Raw genomic sequence first — 24930 nt, forward strand, 5'->3', positions numbered from 1 at the left:
GCCGAAGTCGGACATTCAACCGACTGAGCCACCCGGGCGCCCCCCAAGCATCACTTTTTAGATCCCTTTTGTCCTTCATCTCTCTAGATATTAGAATTTTTCCCTCCTCTGAAACAGAGTAAAATATTTTCTTTTGTCATTCATTGTATAATATGTTGTATCTTCTCATCTCACTTAGGAGGCTTTAAGGTCCTTGAACATAGAGACTTGTGGCATTCCTATTTATATTCTGCAGGATACTGAGTACACTACCTTACTTAATAAAGCATATGTTAAAGGAATCCATTAGTTGAGAAGATCTCCCTCTCTTCCAAGGCGATTACTTATCACTAAAGTACACTGATAAAGTAATAAACTGTGTATCCTGGCTGAATACAAAGTAATTGCTATGCTTTTGCTAATTTCTCTTTCTCTCTCATCCAGTTAAAATGTTAAGAGAACACCTTCTCTGAGCCAAGCATGGGGAACAGGGATACCAAATCATGAGGACACAGTCCTTTCTTTGGAGATGTTTAGTGTCTATTAGACTGATGTGCATACAGATGACTACAATGTGAAATGAAACAAATTTTAGCTGAGAACTCATATGAAAAAAGTACCCCATATAGAAAAATTACTACCTAAGGAATGGGTTTATAAGCATGCTTTTTTTTTAAAAAAAAATATTCTTTATAAAACCTTAAAAAATTAGTTGCTTTCGTCCTTTTCTCTCTCTGGAACTTAGTATAGCAAATACAATAATGGGTTTTCATAGGCAAGTCTCAAAATTATAAAAATCTTGCAGAAATAGTGTATTTACTCCCCATAAAGCTACTTAGGCTGTCTAACATCCATTTTGTTTGATTGGGTCTAGAATTTTGAATCACAGGTGAATGTAAGTTACAATATTTCAAATGGTGTTTACTTGGTGAAAACAATGTTTACAGACACCCCAAAAGGGGTTTGGTGTTTTCTTTTTTTTAGAAAAGGTTTGTGGTGAGTTATGCCTGCATTAAGAGGTGTGATCTTTGTTATAATCCATACCTAGTAGGTGCCCGGTATATGTTGGCTGAATGATAACAGTTGGAGATCCCATCTGTCTATGCAGTTTTCTATGATTTAGGGATTTTCAAAATTCAGCTTTGGAAAGAAAAGGCTAGTTAAATATAGAAGAGTGCATGCTACTCTGGAGAATTTTAAATGTTCAAGTGGGCAACACAGAGCATTTTCTAAAAGTTAACTAAATTACACAGTATAATAATAAAAGAAGTTCGGTGGTATTATATAACTTTTAAATATTGATTATATTTCTAGGTTTTATCTCCTGTTAGCACTCAACCCAGACGGGTACATTCTTTATGATTAGAAAGAACTCTTTTGCCATTAGACCATGCTAAATTGATAGTTTTTATAGCCTGACAAGAGACCAAGTCATCATTACCTGGAGGGAAACACTTAAATCATCTGAGGATGGCTATTCTGTTCTGAAGGAGAGTTTGAGTTGACTGCTTGAGATTCTAACTCTCACTTCCCAGGTGGCAAGGGTTAGTTTTGCTGCGGAACTGACAGTTTCTACCCTCTGGGTGGGAAGATTAGATTGGGAAATGTATAGGAGGGGAGCTTGTCAAGGAAATTCAAGGAGCAGAGCTGATAAGTTCTAGAGGGAATTCTAACCTGGTCCTCTGATTGAATCATAAATGCTTATATTTTATGGACTTACACAAGTGTGCAGAAGATAAAGAGGAAAAAGCAGAAGAAAGAGCAAAGAGAAGAAGGTGTGGGAGGAAAATATATCAGAAGAGGCATAAAACTCTATGGCTTGTCCAGCTTATCATTTGTTGAGTTGTGAATAAAATACCAATTTTGAGAGCAATTTTGGTGATGACTGAAATTTTTTTTGAGACATTTCTTTAATGGTGATTCATGGAGCCTGAGTATCGGATTGCATTAAAATTTCAGACTCTAGGAAATAACTTTTAACAAACAATAGAAATTCATTTTTATGTCTCTGGACTGGCTGCAACAGTTAAGTTCCAGGCAAGATAAAAATCCATGTGTGATTCTTATGATTCTCTTGTAAAAAAGAAGCAACTAGTAAAGAAATGAATTGTCGGAGCGTGTGAATTTCTAATGGGTATGAAGTGGGATATGTAGTCATAAAGGGATTTTTCCCCCTAAAACCAGCCTATTATTTATATTTATACTTTTGCTGCTTATAATCCATTGCTTCATAGTTAAAAAATTTGGTGCAGTTTGAAATATCTTCTTGAAGGCTTATTTATATTTCATATACAAATTTGTGTTTCTCCAGGCTTGATCATCATTTGGAATGTTTCATATTGGTTATATGTCTACCCTTTTGCACTGATAACATTATAGGTGAAATAGACTCTTAAACCAGTATTTTCTTCTATTATTCTGAATATTTATATTGATCACATGTTTTATGTGGACATATGGCTACATCCAGCCTCTAAACAAAGCATTCAGGAAATAAAAACAATTACCCCGGTATAATACAGGTAGCTGACACTCATATCACAGTTACTGTTCCTCAGACTCAGTTTGCCTTACATATATCAATTCACGTAAACTTCAGAACAATTACATTAGATAAGGGCTATTATTGCCTACATGTTACAAGTGAGAAAAGTGAGAAACAGAGAGGTTAAAAAATTTTCCTAAGTAAACGTGGTGAGAGTCAGAGACAGGATTTGAATCCAAGCAGTCTGAATACTTGGTACTCCCTACTCTACACTTCTACAGCTCAACTTTTAGTTGAGCCAGGGGTAGATACGTAGCTATGTTACTGCAAAGTTATATTTTAATACGATTATTTATTGATGTGGGTATCCCTCCCTTACTAGATTATGAGCTTGTAAGAACAAGAACTATGTTTTATTAACTTTGTCATATACAGTGCTCAATAAAATTTTTATTACTCCTGAATTACAGCTTATTATTGCCTTGAGATACTCTGTCCAGAAGACTGTACAAGAGAAGTCACTGGTTTTATAACCACAGAACTTTTAGATCCGCAAAACAAAATATTTAATTGTTATCTGTAAGTGGGGCACTGTATTCATGATTCTTTCGTTTGTTTTCTATTTCTAAGAGTATAATAGCATGAATGAAATAGACTTTTTGATTAATATAGGATAATTTTAGAGTCATTTTACTTGATTGACATTTTTTCTCTTCTTTTTTCTTTCTCTCTCTCTCCTTTTAATACTCTTTCCTACAGGGTGCTGCTCTAATTAGAATGCTGGCTAATTTTATGGGCCATTCTGTATTTCAGAGGGGTTTGCAAGTGAGTAAAATGCTTTCTATTTTGTCTTACATTTTCCTTGTCAATATATTTATTTTAAAGATATTTCACAGTTTGGGAAATTGCCAATACAAAATCGCCAAATTTGATGGAAAACTTGAAGATGAGTAAGGTGAACAATGTCCTTCCATATGACAAATGAAAGTGGTAGATAGGATTCTCACTGTATCAACTGGGAAAACTTTGAACTACTGTGCAATTTAGATCTGTTTAATATGCATTTTTAAGTTGAAATAATTTTCAAATATATGAGATTCTAAATAGTCGGTATAAGATTTTCTAAAAGCCTACTTCACTTTCCTTAAATTTGAAAGTTTATTTAAAGTGAAAATAAATTATGTGAGCTTTACATATATTTGAGAAAATCTTAATGCAATTTTTCAGATATTTGCCTTTTATGTTGTTGTTTTACTGTTGATATGATAAAATGTTATTTGTTCCAAAGCTGTTTAAATGTTTTTAAAATCAGAAGTACAATGTTTTAAATAAAGGAAAAAAAAGAAGCAGTGTTATCATACTGACTGCATTTAAAGTATGAAGTATGGAATCTAAGAGTGGATTCTTAAAAAAGAGGATTCTTAAACTCTTTAATGCAAACACAAATATAGAAAAATATAACTTTTATTCCATTGAATCTGTCGGACTAAATCATGTTCCTAGCAGCTGTGATTGATGAATTATTTATGATGCATTCTGCTACTTAGAAGTGTCCTTTAAAGTAAATTGATGTTCACCTGAAATACAATTATGCTAAGACAGAGAGAGCAATCAGTCTTATCTCTTCTTTGTAAAGCTTTTCATTTTGAAATTTAAATAAACTACATATGGGATTAGGTCATATTTTAGTATAATTCTATCTTTGCCCAAAATGAACGAAAAGATAAAATGCAAAGCAAGAGTTAAATATGTTACGACAAAGCTACATATACTTAACACAACATAGAAAAAAATATATAAATTTGTTGAAGAACGATTTCCTTTAGAAAATATTCTTACAGATTTGTTTCAGCAGGGGTTGAAATTTACTTTAATCAGCTTTTTCCATTAGGGACACCTTCAGAATAGCTGAATTCTATTGAACCTATTTGCCGGGTGCTAGAGTCTCCATTCTGATCACATAGTTGGGAAAGTCTTTTTTCTCAAGGAGTGCCCTCCATGAATATCAACTGTCTGGAGGAATGTCCTTCTTATCCCCAATCCTATGTTTTTTTTCCCACTGAAGTTGTAGCCTGTGACAGTTCCAGAAAATATCTAAGCTTTCATTAGGGCAACACAAATTGAATTTGATTTCCTGGTAGCAAGTTGATGTGAAATCATTTTCTGTATAAAATTTTTATTGTTTTTCCTCGTCTGTGTGTATGGATTTGCTCAGCAGATTGAATAACTCTAGTTATATTATTTGGAAAGGATTATTTTTTTGTAAAATTTTTCTTCACCCTGTCGTATTTTTGATAGTATACAAAAGACATCAATTTTTAATAAACCCTTTTCTACTGACCCAGACTATTTAGTTTTTTCAGAAACAGAGGGTACCCTCTGACTCCTATTATATTAAACTTTTATTTGAAGCTTGTATTAATGTGTGCCTTTATGCTCTGATACTTGATTTGGTTAATTTTCAACTGAGGGGACTCTATGTTTGTCAACATTGCATTTCATTTACCTTGTGACATCTCATTGATCAGATGGATCTGTATCCTTCAGGACTTCGCTTGCAGCTTTATTTATACTCATCACTCAAACTGATTTAGTGTATCATCAGCAGTTTGGATTAGTTTACAGTAGATCCCTATGTCTAGGTGATAAATTATCATCTCTTGTGCGTGAAGATTTATGGGATACATTTTGGAAATGACCTCCTGAACAGACACTTCATGTCGTGGTGCTGAGTGGTCAGAGTTGATATTAATATATTTCCAATCCACAAGGCTCTGGGGAGTCTTGGTTGACATGTTATAGGAGCTAATCTGGACTTTCAATGCTTCCCTCTGCTTGGGAAATCTATTAATTGTTTTTACATTAACCATGGCTTTTCTATGATGACAAGTGAAGGTTTACATTGCAGACAGACCCAGAGTTAGATTTACAGGTGTGGTCAATCCCAAATTGCAAATAGGATGCTTTTCATATATATTTTTCCCTCATTTCTTTTTTTCCTTCCTCCTCTTTTTCTTTCCTTTCCCCTCCTCCTTTTTCCCTTCAATTTATTTGTTTGTGCCTTTCATGTTCCACATAGGAGCAATGTTATAATGGTGATTTCTTTTAAAATTTGTGTTCTCTTACAATTTTTGTATCCTTATGACCCATCCTAAATGCTTTTGGGAACAAGGAAAATGTTTTTTACTAAGACAACTGCAAATATATAAAATATAATACAGCTGACCCTTGAACAATACAGGGATTAGGAGCACTCACCACCCCCCCTTGACACACACAGAGTCCAAAATCCACATACAACTTTTGACTCTCAAAAACTTAACTACTAGTGGCTTACTGTTGCCTGAAGACTTACCGATAATATAAACGGTAAACTGATACACTTTTGTATGTTATATATATTATTTATTGTATTCTTACAATAAAGTAAGCTAGATAAAAAATGTTATTAAGAAGATCATAAGGATGAGAAAATATATTCATAATACTGTACTATAAAGAATCCACATATAAGTGGACTTGTGCACTTCAAACCCATGTTGGGTTTGAAAACCCTTGAGGGTCAACTGTATATATTATATAATATACACAATATAAAATGTTAAATCTAATATAAATTAAGATATAACAAATACAGATATAACATAATTTATAAATATAATATTTATAGATTAAATATAATAAAAGTAATATAGAAAGGTAGTAGGTTTCTGGAAAGTTTCTAGATCAGTTCAGACGTTCATATTTAACTTGCAAAGTATCTGAATATCAATTCAACTATATTCATCTACTTTTCATATTGTGTTCTTATATTTTATTTTTTTTTTAGTTTAAAAAGTTTGAGAATTTGAGTTTATTTATTTTGAGAGAAAGAGAGAGAGAGACAGAGGCAGAGATACAGGGAGACAGAATCTCAAGCAGGCTCCGTGCTGTCAGCATGGAGCCCGATGTGGGGCTCAATCTCACCAACTCCAAGATCATGCCCTGAGCCAAAATCCAAGAATTGGATGCTCAACCAACTGAGCCACCCAGGCACCCCTGGGAAATATATTCTCAATTTCAGTACACATATATATTCCTCAGTAGAAAGGGACTCTAGAGACTTTTTGAGAAAAGTTTTGTTTCTAACAATCATATAATTCATTTGATCAGCTATTAAGAAGTCTAATAAATAGTTTCATACAGAATAATCACAACTTTCTTTGGTTTGGTCATCTTGATTTTTTTTGTCTAATTCCCTTATTTCTTGAATTTTATTTGATGCTTAAATGGTTCAGTTTAGTACAATTTTAAAATAAATTGCCTCAAAACTTCTTTTTGTAAATAGACAGTATAAAAAATTAGTTCTGGCTACCATTAATATGTCAGCTTCTGTTTTGATGTTTAAATTGAAAGTGAAATGTGGAGAAAACCAAGCATGAACCCTTGTTGGATTATGTATGCTCTCATAAATAATATATGTTTAAAACATAGAAATGTTTATGTTTTTTCAGACTCCACATATCTACTGTTTTACATAATCCATTTCCCAAAATAATAGCTGGTGTATTTTGGAAGCATGAGGCAATGGAAATGATTATCATTTCTGTTTTTAATCAATGGTGGGGCTTTCTACAAGTCACTAAATCTTTCCTGGATTTGTAAAATGTAAGTGTTGTACTAAATACTCTCTGAGATTTTTTCGTCTTTCAGAATGTCCAAATGTAAGATTTATTTAATGCATTTTACTAGTTAGACAATTTGGGCTTGATACTTTAATTTGGGACATCTATTTTAATTTGATGGGAAAATTTGTAAACTAGATATACAAAAGTGAGTAATTCCCTGTTCTTGAGTCTTTAGTTATTATCTGAATATTAAGACTATATGGCCTTCAACGTACATAGTACTGTAGCTATAGTCAAATCAGACCAGCATTTGCTATGACAGAGAATTTTTGCTGGTGATGTTTCTTTTTGCCCACTACTAAGAAACTGCTTATATTTCTCTTGCTTTTTTGTTATTTTTCATATTATGTTACATTTTAATATTTTGCTCTGGATACATTACATGTGCATACAGTTGTCTCAGATGACATTTTCTAAGGACTTTTTTAAATTTCTTGGCGATTTTTAGTGTATATGCTATCTTTTCTAAAGTCAGAATTTTTAAAAAAATTTATTTATTTATTTTGAGAGAGAGAGAGTGAGTACACCCAAGTGTGAGTGAGGGTGGGGGTGGGGAGAGAGAGAGGGGGAGAGAGAGAGAGAGAGAGAGAGAGAGAGAGAGAGAGAATCCCAAGCAGTCCCTGCACTGTCAGCACAGAGCCTGATGTGAGGCTTGAATTCAGAAACCATGAGATCATGATCTGAGCCAAATTCAAGAGTTGGGCGCTTAACTGACTGAGCCACCCAGGTGCCCCTAAAGTCAGAATTTCTGCTTGTATTCCTGAAATTGGCTGGAATCAACTGTACCTGTGGGTCTGATGGCACTGAAGTGAATTGGAGGTTTGTCTTAAAGAGAATCGGCATCCCCCTTGATGAGTGTTATTATAAGGGAATCAAACTAGTGGTAACTAACTAACTTTTTCAGAGGCTAGAAGAGCTGCTTTTGATGTCAAGGAAGGTTCAGTGGAATTTAGACTTTCAAGGTCCCCATTCCAATTCTCTCCTGTCTAGTCAGAAATAGACTTTGATCCCAAAGACTTTGTAATTCTGTATTCTCTGATAATGTTCTATTGAAGCAATATCTGTTTTCCCAAAGTATGTTCTTCAATTTAGACAATTGTATATAATTATTTAAGAAAATTTGACCATGAAAACCATAGATTACCATCCAATACAGATGGAAATTTCCCATCTCTGAGGGTCTTTTCCTGGAATATACCACTCTTGATGCCTAATATAGTAGCAACACCGAACTATTCTAGGTATTTCAAGCAGAATAGGATTTAGCACAGGGTATACGAATTTTCCAAAACTGTTGGAAGGATTAGAGGACTAAAGGTCAGGAAAGCCCACTGCTATACTTCAGAAAATCAAGATATTTGGGTATCACAAAGAATTTATACCCATACACTAAGAGTAGTTCTAATTAGGTTTTTGGAAGGAGCAAAATTAGATGGGTTTGTTCAACCCACCATCTTTATCCAAAAGTGCTTTAAAAGACTTTCTTCATCTGGTTTTGGTGACACTGTATTCTCCTGAGTGCAGTCATAGTTCATTCCATGTTCAACCCCTAATACTTTTTAAGCATTGCTGAATCATTCGTCAGTTTTTACATCTTTCATTTCCTGGGGATATTATTGTTTGAGTGCATATTTGTTAATTTTCACCCACATGTAGCAATGCTTATGCATATGATCAGTAAATTAGGAATTACTTCTTTTATTTATTTTTTTATAACTTAAGTTCCTATAGATCACATCCCCATTCTACATGAGTATTATAGACTTATTTCTGAAGTAATTCAGCTAATGATTCTTTTAGATAGAATTTTTTTTACATGATGTTGACATTTCTTATATAATTTTTACTTGTTTTAATATCCTAGTTACAATTTTCTCTTTTTCTATGATTTTTCTGGAAATAAAATAATAAGGCTATAATTATGGAATCCTCAGATAACATTGATTGTCTCAGTAGCTATTAAAAAATAATTAGCACATAGTACTATTGCTTTTTCTTTTTAAACAAAAGCAGTATTGTTTTAATGATTTAAACCTCACGATCCCATCCTTCATGTTATTATGAGTCAACACCAGGGAACTCAAATTATGAAGAAACATCATTAAGCTTGATATAAACTCAAACCCTGAAATCCATGTCAGAAAATACGTTACCTTCTTGCTCAACCAATGAAGGTAATTCAATATCATCTAAAATATGGTTGAATAAGAAAGATTTCTCTTGATTAGTATTTAACTGCTCTTTTCCATAAGGTAACCCAGAACAAGATGTTTGGCTCCAATTATCAGGGTAGAAATTGCTTATGCAAATCAATGTAAGGCAATGAGGTATGGATAAAAAGCAAAAGGGAAATATCATTATTATTGGTTTGTGCTCATAAAACTCTGACAGCCTGAAGGTAATGACAGGCACAAAGCCAGAGGGATTGTTAGTAGCAACAACATACTCAATAACTTGTGTTCCAGTGAGAAGTTATATGTTAACATGTGTACACAGGATTTTTATTCGATAACTTCCGGCTTGCGTTTGTGAGAGAGCGTCTGCTCCCTTGCATGTAGATTTTTCAGAAAAATAGAAAGTCATAAAATAATAGAGGAAGAGAGACAGTGTGTCGAAGATAATTTCCTTTCTGAAGAGACAGTATTGTGTTTTCATCCAGATGGTAGCTGAATCATGCTTATTGTAAAATGAATAACCACAGACAGTTTTTGCTCAGATTTCTCTATGTTTCACTTAAATCACTGTGCAGTTTTAGAATTACTATAGATAGAAAGGTTAACACTTCATGATAATTTTTTGTGATCACTCAATACCATACGATAATGATGTTATCATTGCTGGTGGTTTTAATCATAGGATTTGACCTAATTATCATTTAATTTATTAAAGACCTAACTACAAAGCTAAAATTAATGAGAATGTTAGATAGAAAAAAATTAATTATAAGGAAATATTCCATGGATTTGAGAATCAAGAATACTATCTCCAATAAAAAACAAATAGTTTAAACATTAAGTAGCAATAGTTATTCATATTTCTCAGTCAGTACGAAATAATCTCTATTCATCTGTTTCAATTAATTTATGTACAGCTACTGATTGAATCCTTGTCATTTTGCCTCTGAGTTAAATGTTGTTAACTGACCACTGTAACCATCTAGCATGAACTAAAAAGCCTTTTTTATTAACGACATACACCTCTGTTTGGTCATCCTGCAGGCATTTACGAAGCTCAACAGGAAGTTTTAGAAAGTTATATTCATTGGTTTTCTCTTACCTGTTATTTAAGGGCTTAAGATATATTTTAGCTAAGAAGAGTTGGTTTTATAAAGTGATATTTAAGATAACTTTATTTATGGGACACCTGGGTGGCCCAGCTGGCTAAACATCAACATCAGCTCAGGTCACGATCTTACAGTTTGGGAGTTGGAGCCCTGTGTCAGGCTCTGTGATGACAGCTGAGATCCCAGAGCCTGCTTTGTATTCTGTGCCTCCTTCTCTCTCTGCCCCTTCCCTGCTTGTGCTTTCTCTCTCTCTCTCTCTCTCTCTCTCTCTCTCAGAAATAAACATAAAAAATTAAGATAACTTTATTTAAAATGTATCTGTGAAACTATTAGACACATTTTGTTGATGAGTATGTATATTCATATGCTGTTATGTGTGTAAATGCACACCAGTCTTTAATATACACACCCGTGGGTACATCTATCTGCAAAATGCCTCTCAGTCCTTGAAGACTCTACATTTGATCAGATTGCTAGTTCAGGATACAATAAACTTACCTTAGAGGCATTTTTTTTCCTCTAACCTATTTAACTCTTGCATGAGCAGTTTCCTTTCTTTTCCTTCAATCATTTCTTTTTCTTTTATGGGCCCTTTTCAGAACCTTCACGTAATAGCCTAGAACTACATATTTGGCAATGTAGTCAATGTTGTTGTGAAAAGAACCCTTCTAAATTTGGAAGATGGTTTTTCTTATTACTCATATTTTTATAAATGCTTAGTGATGCTATTACATAGTTTAATACTAGGCGTACCATAATATATTTTAATAAATTTAGCTTTTTCCTTGTTTGGGACCATCTAGATCACTTTCCAGTTTTTGTTAAACAGCACCATAATGGTCTTTAAATTATAGATCTTCCTATTATATTTTGGTTGTCTCTTCATATCAATTTCTGGAATCATGTTATCAATTTTTCTTCTAAAATGTTAAGCTAATATGTAGGAGTAGGCATAAAGTTTGAAAGTTCTCTTTTTATAATACACTGAACAAACAGCATTGGATCCTATTTTCAAAATAATTTTCTTACTAATTTACTAAGTAAAAAATTACCCAATTGCTATTTCAGTGTATATATTTTTATCACAAATGATGTTGAAAACTTTTCATATATTCTCTTGCATTTCATTCTTTGGTGACATAATCATCCATGTGTTTTATCCATTTGAAGATTGAAGTTTTACTCTCATTTTCATAATTTTGTATAAATGGTTATAAAGTAAAAATAATGAACCATAACATATTTACTACACATTCATTTTCCCCATGATATCTAAATATTTTAATGTTATTGTGAAAAAGCACATGTTATAAATTAGTGGCTTAGGAGGAGTGCCAAAGGTCTCCCCTAAGTTACTTATTTGGAAAATGAGTTATAAAAGGTTCAAATGCATTAAAAACATTTTTTTTTTTCAGTTTTTATTTTTTTATTTTTTTTATTTTTTAATATATGAAAATTACTGTCAAATTGGTTTCCATACAACACCCAGTGCTCATCCCAAAAGGTGCCCTCCTCAATACCCATCACCCACCCTGCCCTCCCTCCCACCCTGCCCTCCCTCCCACCCCCCATCAACCCTCTGTTTGTTCTCAGTTTTTAACAGTCTCTAATGCTTTGGCTCTCTCCCACTCTTATGTGCATTAAAAACATTTGATCTACCTCTTGTTTCTGTCTGTGGAAGAGAGGGCTGTGTGCTAATATAGCACACAAAGAAATGGTGAATTCATTTGTCATACCGAATCTCATTTCCTTTTGCAATCAGTCTCTTATATTCACCTGTTCTCTTCTGCTCAAGGTCTCTCCCAGCGATTATTTTACAGATCATTTTTTACCCTTAAGGGAAATAGCTCATTATAGTGTTAAAATCTTTTCTTAATGCTTTGTGCTAATAAACCAAAATTGTGATTTCACTTCCTGCTCCAGCTGTGCTTAGTTTTTATATCCACTGTACATGTTGCTCCCCCATCAGGCGTGTCCAGTTATCCTTTTATTCCACACCAACTTATTATATACCCACTCTATGTCAGATGCCACGATAAATACCAAGAATTCAGAGCATGCTGTATACAGCAGATATGGCCCTGATCTCATGAATCATATATAACAGGGTAAGATTGACCCTACGCAGGAAAAAAAAAGCAAATACATAGATATTTACTAAATGTGAGAAATGCTGGGAAGGAAAAAATAGAACACTGTGAGAGAACATATGGGCAGATGGGTCAGGCAATTTTAGATTTGGTGTTCAGGAACTCTTTCTCCAGAAGAAGGAATGTCTACTGAGGTCTGAAGGTGAGAAAAGGCTGGGGAGGAAGGAGATCATTTTGGAAATATGGAAGGGCCTGCAAGGGGCTGGAGCAGAGAACTAAGTTCAAGGAAAAGAAAGAAACTGGTGTGTCCGAGCAGAGTTAGTAAGGACGAGAGAGAAGGTAGGAGAGGAGGGCAGGAACTAATCATAGAGTGCCAAAGGAGACTGTGCTGAGGAGGTTGGATTTTATTCTGAGTGCAGCGGGATGCTAAGGATCGGATCAGTTTTAAGCTGGAATGTGATGTGGTTCCGTTTGTATTTAAAAGGCGAAAGATTTATGCGATTTGAAGAGAAACCAGAGCATTCCATTTGTGTTTAAAGCAGTTATCTGGAAACTTGTAATAACACACTGGGCTTGGGGCAATCTGCATACCAAGAGAGGAATCAGGTAATAAAATTAGGAAGATATTTGAATATTCAGGTGAGAGATAATGGCAACTTAAATAGCCAGTAGATACACAGAGACATGGATGGATTCAAAATGTTTTTTTAAATGTTTATTTAATTATTTTGAGAGAGAGAGAGAGAGAGAGAGAGAGCGCCAGCAGGGAGGGGGAAAGAGAATACCAAGCAGGCTCCATGCTGTCAGTGCAGAGCCTGATGAGGGGCTTAATCTCACAAACCAGGAGATCATGACCTGAGCTGAAATCAAAAGTCAGACACTTAACTGACTGAGCCACCCAAGCACCTCCCAAAGTGTTTTTTTGAAGGTAGAATAAGTGGACCAAGGGATAGATTGGATGAAAGATGTGTATGAGAGGTGAGGAAGAAGAGGTACCTAAGTATTATCCTAATGTTTGTGGGTTAAAGGCCTGGGAACAAGCCCTGTGGAGCTGTAACCCTTGGAGGTTGAGAGAAGACGAGTGGCCCAGGCTAGAGACTGATATGGAGCAGCCGGAGAGGCAGGCAGAATACCAAGGGTGTGGTGTCCCCCAAGTCAAGCAAAAAGCTTATTTCAAGATTCAGAAAATGATCAATGAGGTTAAATGCAGCTGAGAGGTGGAGTAAAGACTGGAAAGTATTTCTTTTGGCAGCTTGCAGATTTATTGATATCCGTGGCATGGATTAAAGAGTGAAGGGGAAATGTCCGAGTAGAAACATGTGTATGTAGCATAAAATTTAAAGAAATTTGCCAAGGAAGGAGATCAGAAAATTAGGGTAGGTAGTTAAAGGGGGATAAGGCTAAGGAAAGTTTTTGTTTTGTTTTAAAGATGGGGGACTGTTGTACTAGTTGGGCTGGTAGAGAAGGAGCCAGGATGAGAAGAGCATGATAAATGTTAGAGAAGTAAGAGATAACTGGGACATGAGTCCCTAAGATGGTAAAAGAACTCATGTCTGATAGGAGATATACTTCCAGTAAATTTGGGAATTTGGAAATTCTGATGAATTTGATTTTTTCCGTGTTTTTTCAGCAAGGTCAGTAGCTGAAAGTGAGGTAATAGTGGGCCAGAGAGAGGTTTGAAGATTAAGGATTGGGAAGGGAAGGACAGCATGGCTGTTGTATTGATTGCCTATTTGAGTTAGGGAATTATGAATTTATAATAACACTAAACTGATTGCCTTACTTTCTCCCATGATGCTTAGCAGCATGATGCAGACCTGGAGAAGGAAAATACTTGGATTCATCCAGGATTGGGGTTTCACCACCTAGTGTCCTTGAAGGACAAAGCTGCAAAGGAGACGAGGCTATTTGCTATAAAATGATTAAGATGAGCTATGAAATATAAGCTGGATAATTGGGGAAACAAAAAGAGAATCTGATAGACAAATACCTGCCATTGATAAAGAGTCTTAACAAGTATATATGATCTGAACACTGAATAAAAGAAATCCCCGTGCTTCGGAGCATATGGGAAATGTAATTTGTCCTTGTTGAATTCTCCTAATGCCATGCCCATTAATATGGGGATATCCCAGGGAACTTTTTCAGTCCAGAGCATATGATGAAGAGCCCTTTGTTTTCCTCTACACTGATATACTGTCATACTGGTTTCCTGGAGTGGGTTGATCAGTAAATGGGAAAGAAGTGAGATAGCATTTGTTGCTTGAATGTTTGGTATATATCTTGCCGAAGCTTTGTCTTTGTGGTCACCTAAATGTTAGTGTTTTTGCTGTTTTAGTGCCAACGTAGGTATGGCTATTTTGTGCCGAGGGACACTAATGAGTGCTTCTATTTCATGAGCCACCCCAAGTCACAAGCAACCAGTGGCTTGTCACCTGAGCAGAGCTCAGTGAAAAATAGGGCACTAGACTGCACAACTCAGGAGCCCTCCAGGTCTCTTTCTTTTTCCAGACCTGGGAGGAGAAAGGTTTCTAAGCTTTCCTCAAACCTAAAAAACTGTGGCCTTAATTTTTTTCTTGCACTTTTACTTTTTAGTATATGTGCTGCCGAAGCAAGCATGCACTTTTACTTTAAAAAAAAATCCCTTAGGGCAGCTGGATGGCTCAGTTGGTTAAACATCTGACATTTGATTTTGGCTCAGGTCATGACCTCACGGTTTTGTGGGTTTGAGCCCCGCATCGGACTCTGCGCTGGTGGTGTGGAGCCTGCTTGGGATTCTCTCTCTCTCTCTCTCTCTCTCTCTCTGCCCCTCCCCTGCTAACCCTTTCTCTTTCTCAAAATAAATAAATAAACTTAAAAAATAATCCCTTTAAGCACTACCTTCCTTCCAGGTTGTCCATATAATTTCCCTCCCTTGAGTCACTAGGACATTTTGACTTCTGGAGGTGAGGCTGAAGATGTTGACTCTAGGTCCCCCACCCCCACCCCTTGAGCTTGGTCTTAAAATAGCTAACATTTCTTGGGTTCTTATGTGGCAGGCATTTTTTCTAAGAGCTTTACTTGTTTTATGTCATTTTCTGTGCACAGTCTTCTCAAGTATTATATTATCTACCCTTTCCAGTCGAAGAAATTAAAGTTTAGAGAAAATAGATACCTTACTCAAGATCACATGACTGATAAGGATCAGCCTGAATTCCTATTTAGTTTTCTAAATACACACACACTTCTTTATCAATTGAGTTGCATTTTTTTTTTTCTCAACTAGTCACCAGCACTAGGTCTGAATGAGTAAAGGAGTGGAAGTGAGGAACTCCATGTACGAACCCTATAGTCCGTGAGCATCTTGATTTACAAAAGGCAGTGTATTTTTACCAGTAAGAATATAGTTTATCTATTTTGTGAGCTTGTTGTGGTCAAAGTCCTTTACCAGGGCATTCAGGAAAAGCAATTCACAAACTTCAGTTTTACCAATAGATTCATTTTGTGTCTCAATAATATTTCAAGCTAGCAGCAGAAGTGAGAGGTGGGGATACTTTTCAGTACCCCAGCACACCCCTATAGACTTACATTCACATTATTTCACTAACAGGTGTAGGACCCTGTCAGCTTGTTCCGGAATGTATAAATTCAGCAATGGCAATATTACACCTCTGGTGATTCTCTTGCATGTTGAGGCATTGATGGCATGATATGTAATTACTAAATAAGAGATCTGTGAAAAGAAAACTGAGGTGAGAATATGCCATTGTCTATAATTGAAGACAAACAAGTCTTTTATGTGCCAGCAAGTTGTTTTGATTTAAAATTTTCTGATTTTCTGGTACATTCTGCAATGCTTTAAAAAAGTATACTGCTTTTACATAATTATACGGATTATTATTATATTATATTATTACATTATATTATATATTATATTATATATTACATATTATATTATATCATATGGATTTTTAAAATAATGTAAATTGCCTTTTTGTTCCTAGAAAAATATATGAATGCTCCTATATCTAAGTAAGTAACTTCTAAAAAGTAAATCTAGGTGAAACACACATTAAACAAATCAAAATCAAAATGGCATGTAAACAGTGATATGTTATTTTCAGGCATTTTGTTCTACCTGTTCAAATAACTTTCTTTCCTAAATACCTCTTGTTTTTTACTGTGTCTGGTGGCCAGATATTCCTGTACCTTGAAAAGTTTGTGGTGGTTCCTTTTTTCCTGGGTTTCCTTCTTAGAAACTTGTTATAATTTAATAATAAAGGTTTAATAATTTTCATATCTTTTCATCCTTGGTTCTTATCTACTAGAATAAAATGTAAACATTCTTTTATTTTGCATATAATGCTTTTCCAGTGCTTTGCTACTCATTTTTACTTAATATCACAATCTCCAGCCAGTTTTCAGTTATGAACCAAAATAATATTTTGATCTGTAGTCTAGCTTTCTTGTGTGTTAGTTGGTCATCTGTCCCTGGTTTGGTGTCTTTGCTACTGTTTCTCAAGGTCAGGGAATGTAGAAACATCCTCTGAAGTGCATGGCCCAGGCTTCAAATGGGTTTTATCCAATCCTTGTATGACATTGCTATGATCTGGCAGCTTTTAATCTCCTTCCTTTCTTTCTTTCTTTCTTTCTTTCTTTCTTTCTTTCTTTCTCTTTCTTCTAATGTTTATTTATTTTTGAGAGAGAGACAGAGACAGAGATGGAGACAGAGACAGAGAGACAGACCACAGTTGGAGGAGGGGCAGAGAGAGAGGGAGATACAGAATCTGAAGCAGGCTCCAGGCTCTGAGCTGTCGGCACAGAAAATGACACGGGGCTTGAACTCACGAGCTGTGAGATCATGACCAGAGCTGAAGTCAGACACTTAACCGACTAAGCCACCCAGGCACCCCTAATCTGCTTTCTTATTGCCCATGGCTCCCTTTGAAATCACCCTACTCTAATAATGCACAGACTTACAAATATTTAATTTTTGAGGTTTAGGTTCTCAGGTTAAAAGCTCCTACTCTAGAAGCTTTGTTTAAGTCAATGGTTTAGCTTAGTTTTATTTTTTGTTGTTACTCCCTTGTGAACTTTTGTCTGTGGAACTTGTATACTTTTTCTCCAATCTTTTCGTCTGCCTCTTTTTTTTCTTTTTTAACCTAAGTATCTACCTCCTTCCCTTCATACCTACTGTTTATAACACAGTGAAAGCCTAGAAGATTTATTCAATAAAACCAGGTGTTCTTTGCTTTCCATTTTGCCTAAGTTGTATGAGAGAGTTCCTACTTTTCTTTCTGAGGTTGCCAGGAAAATTTAAGATATTTGGATCTGTTTTGATTATATCCCCCATTAGTGTTGTATCAGTCAGGGTTTGGGGTTTCAAGCCACAGAGACAAACTCTGGCTAAGTTAGGCAAAAAGGAATTTATTGGAAGGGTGTGGGGTAGCCCTTGGAATCATTGGGAAGGCTGGAGCGTCAGGCTTACAAAATGTTTGGTAGGAACTAAAGGGGACTCAAATTAAGAAACCTCGCCAAGGTCCTGCCAGGGGAATGGCTGGTTCAGCTGCTACCATTAGCATGGCTGCCTCTGGACCCTCAGTGTCACCATCCCAGGGGATCATCTTTCAACTGTTCCTGCTTCTTTGCATTGGCCCTGCAGGATTCACAGTCCTGGGATGAAGTATCTACTTGCCTGAGGCCAGGGCACACGTGCATCCTTTAGCTGCCAGGGAGCATGGGGAAGGGAGTATTTACTATTTTGTCCCTTCCACTGCCAGTAGGAGGTGGAGCCTTCACCTTCCTGCAGGATTCCATGGTGAGTTATTGCCCCTATATAAACGTAGTGTTTAAATGCTGGAAAGCCCAAAGAATGACAAATGCCCACTACAAATTTTTGAGGTACAATTATTCTTAATAGAAAGGAACAGTATTTCAAACTCTTGCTTCAACCCTCTTGTCACATAGTCAGAAAAATCAATGCCTGAATTTACCTGGCATTTCCCAGACTAGTCTTCCAAGTACAAGGGCTCCTACTTCCCAGTGTCACTGAGGCCCAGACTTGCCTCTCTTATCTCATTGGAGAAAACACAGGACTGGGTCCTGCCTTGTGCAGTCCCAGAGCAATATCCCCTAAAGCTTCATTAGCACATTTCCACTAGAGCACAGGATGTGATTCTGACAAATGGGAATCACAGAGAGTTTGATGCAGGAACGGAGAGGAAGCTTTCATTATTATTTTTATTTATTTTATTTTTTAAGGTTTTGTTTATTTTGAGAGAGAGAGAGAGAGCTGGGGAGGGAGAGAGAGAGAGAGACAGAGAGAGAGAGAGAGAGGGAGAATACACCAAGCAGGGATTCGACGTGGGGCTCAAACTCACAAATCGTGAGATCGGGACCTGAGCTGACATGAAGTCAGATGCTTAAGCGACTGAGCCAGTCAGGCACCCCAAGAAGTTTTCCTGATTCTTAAAAAGAGATTCTCAGGAAGAAATTCTGTTTCCTCTGTGCAATGTCATGTCTGAATGTGATGGTTGGGATTACTTGTACAATCTAACCGCAAAATTGAGGATGAAGGCAAAACACAGGTAAAGGTGGGGCCAATTTCTGGAGGAAAAGAGCTGCAGCTGTGGTACCTTCTCTTATAATAGGAAAGAATAAATATTGTCATTAAAAAGGTCATTCTAGGGTGGATTTTTTTTTTTTTGTAATTTGCAGCTAAACATATATAAACCGGTCCATATATCTTTGGTTTTTAATAAACTGTCTTTCTGTGTCCTGAGGAATAAATCCTTTGTGCAGTTTGTCCTCTGTTTCCATGTGCTAAAGGGCTCATTACTAGGAGTGCACAATTATTCCATGTAAACATATTAAAAGATAATAGTGATTTCCTTCCTCAGCTCACCTTTTACTTTTCTCCCTATTTACTTATTAGTCCCGTTGGCTTTTGTGCATGACAGATTGTGGATCATGTCACCTGTTAGCAAAAAAAGTAAAATAAAGATGGTCTCATACCCAATAGTTCAGTCTTTTGATGACATCATATGCAATTCCATCTATCAATGCGAGTTATATATCTGACAAATATGCACTGAAATAATAACTTATGTTCTATGTTAGTGTTTAAATATGACATTTTGGAGGAACCTGATGAATATAAGAAATGTCTCTTTACAGTACTGTCAGTTGTTCACAGGGAGGCATATTGAATAAGGAAAGTCAGGAACCACACAAATATAGTCAGCGTTTGCTGGGTCCCCAACTGGGCACATAGATGCTGGCTAAGCAGTGGTAGACAGGAATAACAGGGGCCTTACTCTCATGGAGTTTACAGAGTACATGAGCAGTCAAACTAATGAACAAGCAATTAGAACACAGTGTGATAGATGTTCTTATATGGTACAATGGGTGAGAATGTAAGAGGGGTACTTAACTCAGAATTAGGAAGGGGTGGGAATGGGCAAGAAAGGATTCCTGAGAAAAATGGATCAAGCCTGAGTCCCAGAGATTGAGCTGACTTGACGTAGGCGAAAGAGAAAGCATACATAGCGAAGGGCTTGTGCAATGACCTAGAAAAGGGAGAGAGTATGAATAGGCATCTGCAGAAAGCAGGAAGTAGCTAAGTTGAGGCAGAGAGCACCAAAGTAACAGGTAGGATTTCAGAAGTACAGAGAGACCAGACCACGAGGGATATTTTTAAGTCCCATTAGGGTGTTTGGACTATATTCTGAATGTAGCAGGGTTCCATGTATGCATTTGGTGAAAGCTATTCTGGCTGCATGGCAGAGATGTGATATGAAGGGAACAGAGCAGGAACGGTGGCAGTGCTAGTCATCCAGAGAGACTGTCAAATAGGAGGAAGGAAGGGGGAACCTTGAGGGAATAGTGGGGACGTGGATCATCACTTGAATGTGGTGGAAAGGGAGAGAGAGGCATCCAAGAAGATTACTTGGTTGAGGTGGATAGAAGGGTCGTCACTGGAGAAGGGCTGCCAAAAGGAGCTGATATGGGGGAGGACAGTGAGTTCAGCTTTGAGAAGCTCTTAGTCACCTGTGGAGCATCTAGCAGATATTGGGTTGGGTCAGCAGTTGTGTGCACAGGTATGGGGTTTGGACGTGGGCTGGAGTCTCTGAGTTCCACTGTTCTGATTTATTAGATGATGAAGATGATATTTACCCCATAAATGTCATGGGATTGAATGAGATAAAATATAAAGCAATTCACACAGCACTATAAAAAGGAGGCAAATATTATTGTTTTCATTGCTCTGTTCTTTGGTTATTACCGTCAGTGATGCTTTTCCTTCAGTTACTCTGTTTCCAGCCAGTAGGCTGAAATGATTACAAAGATTATGGCAGCTTATTTCTACTGAGTACTTAACTGTATTCTAGACACTCTTTTCTAATTCTGTACAGATATTAAAACATTTATTCCTAGAATAACCCTATGAAACAAGGGCTTCTATTATCCCCATTTTATAGGTATGAAGATAGGCACGGAGAGGTTAAGCAACTTGCCAAATCATGTAGCTAGGGAGTGTTGGGGTGTGGACTTGAACAAAGATAGTCAGACTTCCATTCTTGCACTTTATGTATCAGAATATACTTTTGCTAAATGGGCTTTTACCTTTTAATCAGTTTTGTCCCCTAAGCATATTCTAGCAGTTATCTTTGTTCTTTTCAACAACTCTACTATTTCTGAGAACCCTCAGTTCCTTTCACAGTTAATATTAAAACCCTTTCCTACTTTGTATCATAATGTCAAGCCTATTGCAGATTGACTTTCATACACATACCTATAAACATCAATTTCCATTTCATATTTGTAACTCCAGCCATCTTCATATTCATCAACTTGTAGATTTGAAAGGAACTTAAAATCTTCTTATTTAATTGCATACCAAATGTTTGAATTCATCTTGTCAGGTAGTTTTTGTACCAAGACTCCTACAGTTTCAGTCACAGAAACTGTCTTCCCCAAATCACATCTGAGTATCTGCCATTGTATTCAGTAACCTTTTCTCCACCACTGTTTCCCCAGCACATGAAAGCTACCAGCATTTGAGAAGTACACCTTATGTTTTGTGGAATGAATTGATAAAGAAATGATTGATCATCAAAAAAAAACAAGAACAAAACAAAAACAACAACCACATTTACGATTCTGTAATTTTCTTTGTAATTTGACAAGGACAAAACAAAATTTCCTTAATTTAAAATATGACTATTTTCATGCAAGAGGAAGGTTAAAACAACTAAGGAAAACACTTGGGGTTTTCTATTTTTTTGGAAAAAAGAGTTGACATATGTAGCATTCCAGTAACACCTGAAGATTGGAACTGCCAAGAATCCAAGAAGACGCTTTCTGCCCTGAATTCTGAGGCAAGCAAGTCAGAGATGCTTCCTAAGCCTGGATAATTGCCATTTTAGCCTGCTTGAAATGTAAATTTGAGCTTTATTCTGAATTGGGGAGGAACCAAGAACTTGAGTTGAGGATCACTATTGGGTCAAGGTCAACTCATAATATGAACAGTTGGTCTGTCTGTGAAGAGATTCTTGTAGTTATGTATTAGACCTTTCGAGATCCATGGAGTATTCCTTTGTTTCCTCTTTGGGATTATCCTAACAACACTATCCATAAGCCAAATCCAAGAAATAAATAGTTCTATTTTGATACATTTTATTATTGCATCACTAAAATAAAACTCAAATTTATGTTTCATAATTCCCATTGTTCCAAAATTTATTCATTTAAGTACTAAAAAAGCATAAAAGATAATTGTGACAGTTAAATCTCAAATAATTTATTTAAATCCTGGTCCCTGAGTTCTAATGGAAAATGACTCATATGGCATATTCAAAGCCAAAGTGGAATTCAGATTGGTTATTCAGGGTTGCATTTTTTTCAATAAAGTTATTCATAACACCTGATGACGGTGATGGATTTGTGGTTGCTAAGTTCGTGTTGGGCACTGCATCTTTAGAGTCTGATTAAGTGGGAGTTGCCATTTGCTGTGCTGTGAGTTGCCAACAAAGCTGAATCTGTCACAGGTGCTACGATTTGTATTTCAGAAAAATTTCTTCCCCAAGTTTAATTATCCCCAAAGTATTCCACTCTATGTAAAGTACTGAAAAGAGTCAGCAAGTTCTTTTTTCTCATTTTCAGTACTGTGATGTAAATTAGGATTTTGTCTGCTACCTACATGTTGTAGAGATGATGGAATTTCTAATGGCAGGGCCCCTCTGTTTTATAATATAAAATACTATTTTCTATTCATTTTTGCTGCTTTGGATTCAGGAAAAGAATAACGCCAGTTAGTCATAACTAAATAACGTATTCAGAGTGACATAAACCATGCTTCGTAGAAGGGAACAGGCATGAAGTAGATAGAAAATGTGTAGATTTAACTACTAATGATGGAAACTGGGAAATGAGAAGTCCTACGCTCAAAAATATTAAGTGTGGGATTGACTATTTCTTATTAAATATTAATATATGTTTCAAACTCATGGAAATAAGTGTGTATCATTTTTTGTATGAGACAGCCTGCCCTCTGCAGAGAGACTAGGGAGCTGGACGTGTTTTGGAGACGGTCATCACTCACTCTTTCAGCAAAGCAACTTGTCTTCACATCAGCGTATATCAGTCAGGCTTCTGCTGTTATTTTTTCTTTTCCATAAGACAGTTCTTTTTTTTTTCCCCCAACATTTCAACAGGAAGTCCTGATGGGGAAGTGTCTTCTAAATATTTCAGTGCAGAGATAGTTTCTTTAAAATTGCCCGAGGTTTATTTGGTAGATTAGAGAAAGGCCTTTGACCCTGGGAATCCATAAGAAGTGATTATGGCTATGAAGATAATTTTTAAGATGGCAGTATTGTTTGGTGACTTGATCCAGAGATATGTTATAGTTAAATCTCTTTGGGATATTTTAAAATGGGATTCTTCATCATTTCCCATGCCTTTCTCTTTGCCTTTGTACTAATGCAATTCTAACAAATAGAAATGGTTAATTGAATTGAGAAATAAGCGTGTTTACGGGAAATTGCTCAGCCTTCGAATTGTAATTACAATTTTATATTCTTTGTAGGATTATTTAACCATTCATAAGTATGGCAATGCAGCCAGAAATGATCTCTGGAATACACTATCAGAGGTAAAGTATAGGAAGCTCAAATACCAAAACCTCTTCTTGAATATTTGAATTGAGTTTATAAACCATTCATAATTTTTATTGGCACTGACAGTTGTTTTACTTTTTATATTTCCATTTTCCCCATATTGCTTTATCATTTTAATTTTGATAAATTATATTATAAAAATAATGGGATTTAAAATTACTTAAACCATAAATGGTAGTAAAAAGTACCTTGCCTACTTTCCAGCAAGACAGTACTTCTGAAATACAACATTAATATGGTGTCAGGCCCTTATGTTTGAGAGAAATATTGATGTTAAAGTAGTTTTTTTTCTATAGGTGAATAACAAATATTTAAGTTTGATGCTAGACATATTTGGGATACTTAATGATGCTGCAAGTACTTGTTTTAACAATAAACTATGTTTTGTTTTCCATTAAGTAAAAACTTTAATGTTAATAAAGCTTTCATTTATCTGTATGTATAAAGCTTAACTCAAGGCAAGAAGATTAACTTTACTAACACATATTAGCTTCACTGATTTTACATGTTTTCAAACTTAAGTAAATCATAAAGGTAAAAATAAAAATGGCTCACTGTTAATTATGTTTATAATTCATGTTTATAAAACTAATTTATGCAATTTTGGTTATAAAGGCTTTAAAAAGGAATGGAAAATATGTAAATATACAAGAAGTAATGGATCAGTGGACACTCCAGATGGGTTATCCTGTTATCACCATCTTGGGAAATACAACAGCAGAAAATAGAATAATAATTACCCAACAACATTTTATTTATGACATCCGTGCTAAAACTAAAGCACTTGAACTTCAGAATACCAGGTACAACACTCCTTTACATGAAAAAAACAATTGCTTTTATTAGTATGTTTCGCTGTGGGTTTTTTAACATTTTAAAAAGAAATGCTTACCACAATTATAAAATGTAAGTGAAATATAGTTTTCATTTCTTTATTTACATGTGGGGTTTTCATTTTGATTCCTCTTTTACTCTCATTTCCAGATATTTTAACCATCAAAATGACAGCATACCAAAATTATTTTGTTTAAGAAGACAGAGTTTAAATTATCATGGTGATTTAGAAAGATATGTGATTTCTTACTTTTCCCTGTAAATGTTTGTTGAATTAAATTCAAGAAAGTTAAGATGCATCGAAGTCAATTAAATGGAATGGAGCAAACTGAGATTTATAAAATAGATGAGAATAGAAACTATCCAGAAAGACTAATTAAAACAAACTAAAAACCACAACCAGACTAACTAGTGTCTGAGCCAAAGGAACTCAAAC

General features: G+C 35.6%; 1 protein-coding gene across 1 annotated transcript in view; it reads left to right on the forward strand.

The window, feature by feature from the left end:
* TRHDE (thyrotropin releasing hormone degrading enzyme) overlaps positions 1–24930 on the forward strand; it is a 379106-nt gene that overhangs the window by 266017 nt on the left and 88159 nt on the right. The window contains exons 7-9 of the mRNA XM_042944643.1: positions 3224–3289; positions 23570–23635; positions 24276–24463. Coding sequence (XP_042800577.1) covers positions 3224–3289; positions 23570–23635; positions 24276–24463 — 320 coding nt within the window. The remainder of the gene's footprint in view (positions 1–3223; positions 3290–23569; positions 23636–24275; positions 24464–24930) is intronic.

Source organism: Panthera leo, chromosome B4 (genome assembly GCF_018350215.1).
Source record: "Panthera leo isolate Ple1 chromosome B4, P.leo_Ple1_pat1.1, whole genome shotgun sequence".
Taxonomy (NCBI): domain Eukaryota; kingdom Metazoa; phylum Chordata; class Mammalia; order Carnivora; family Felidae; genus Panthera; species Panthera leo.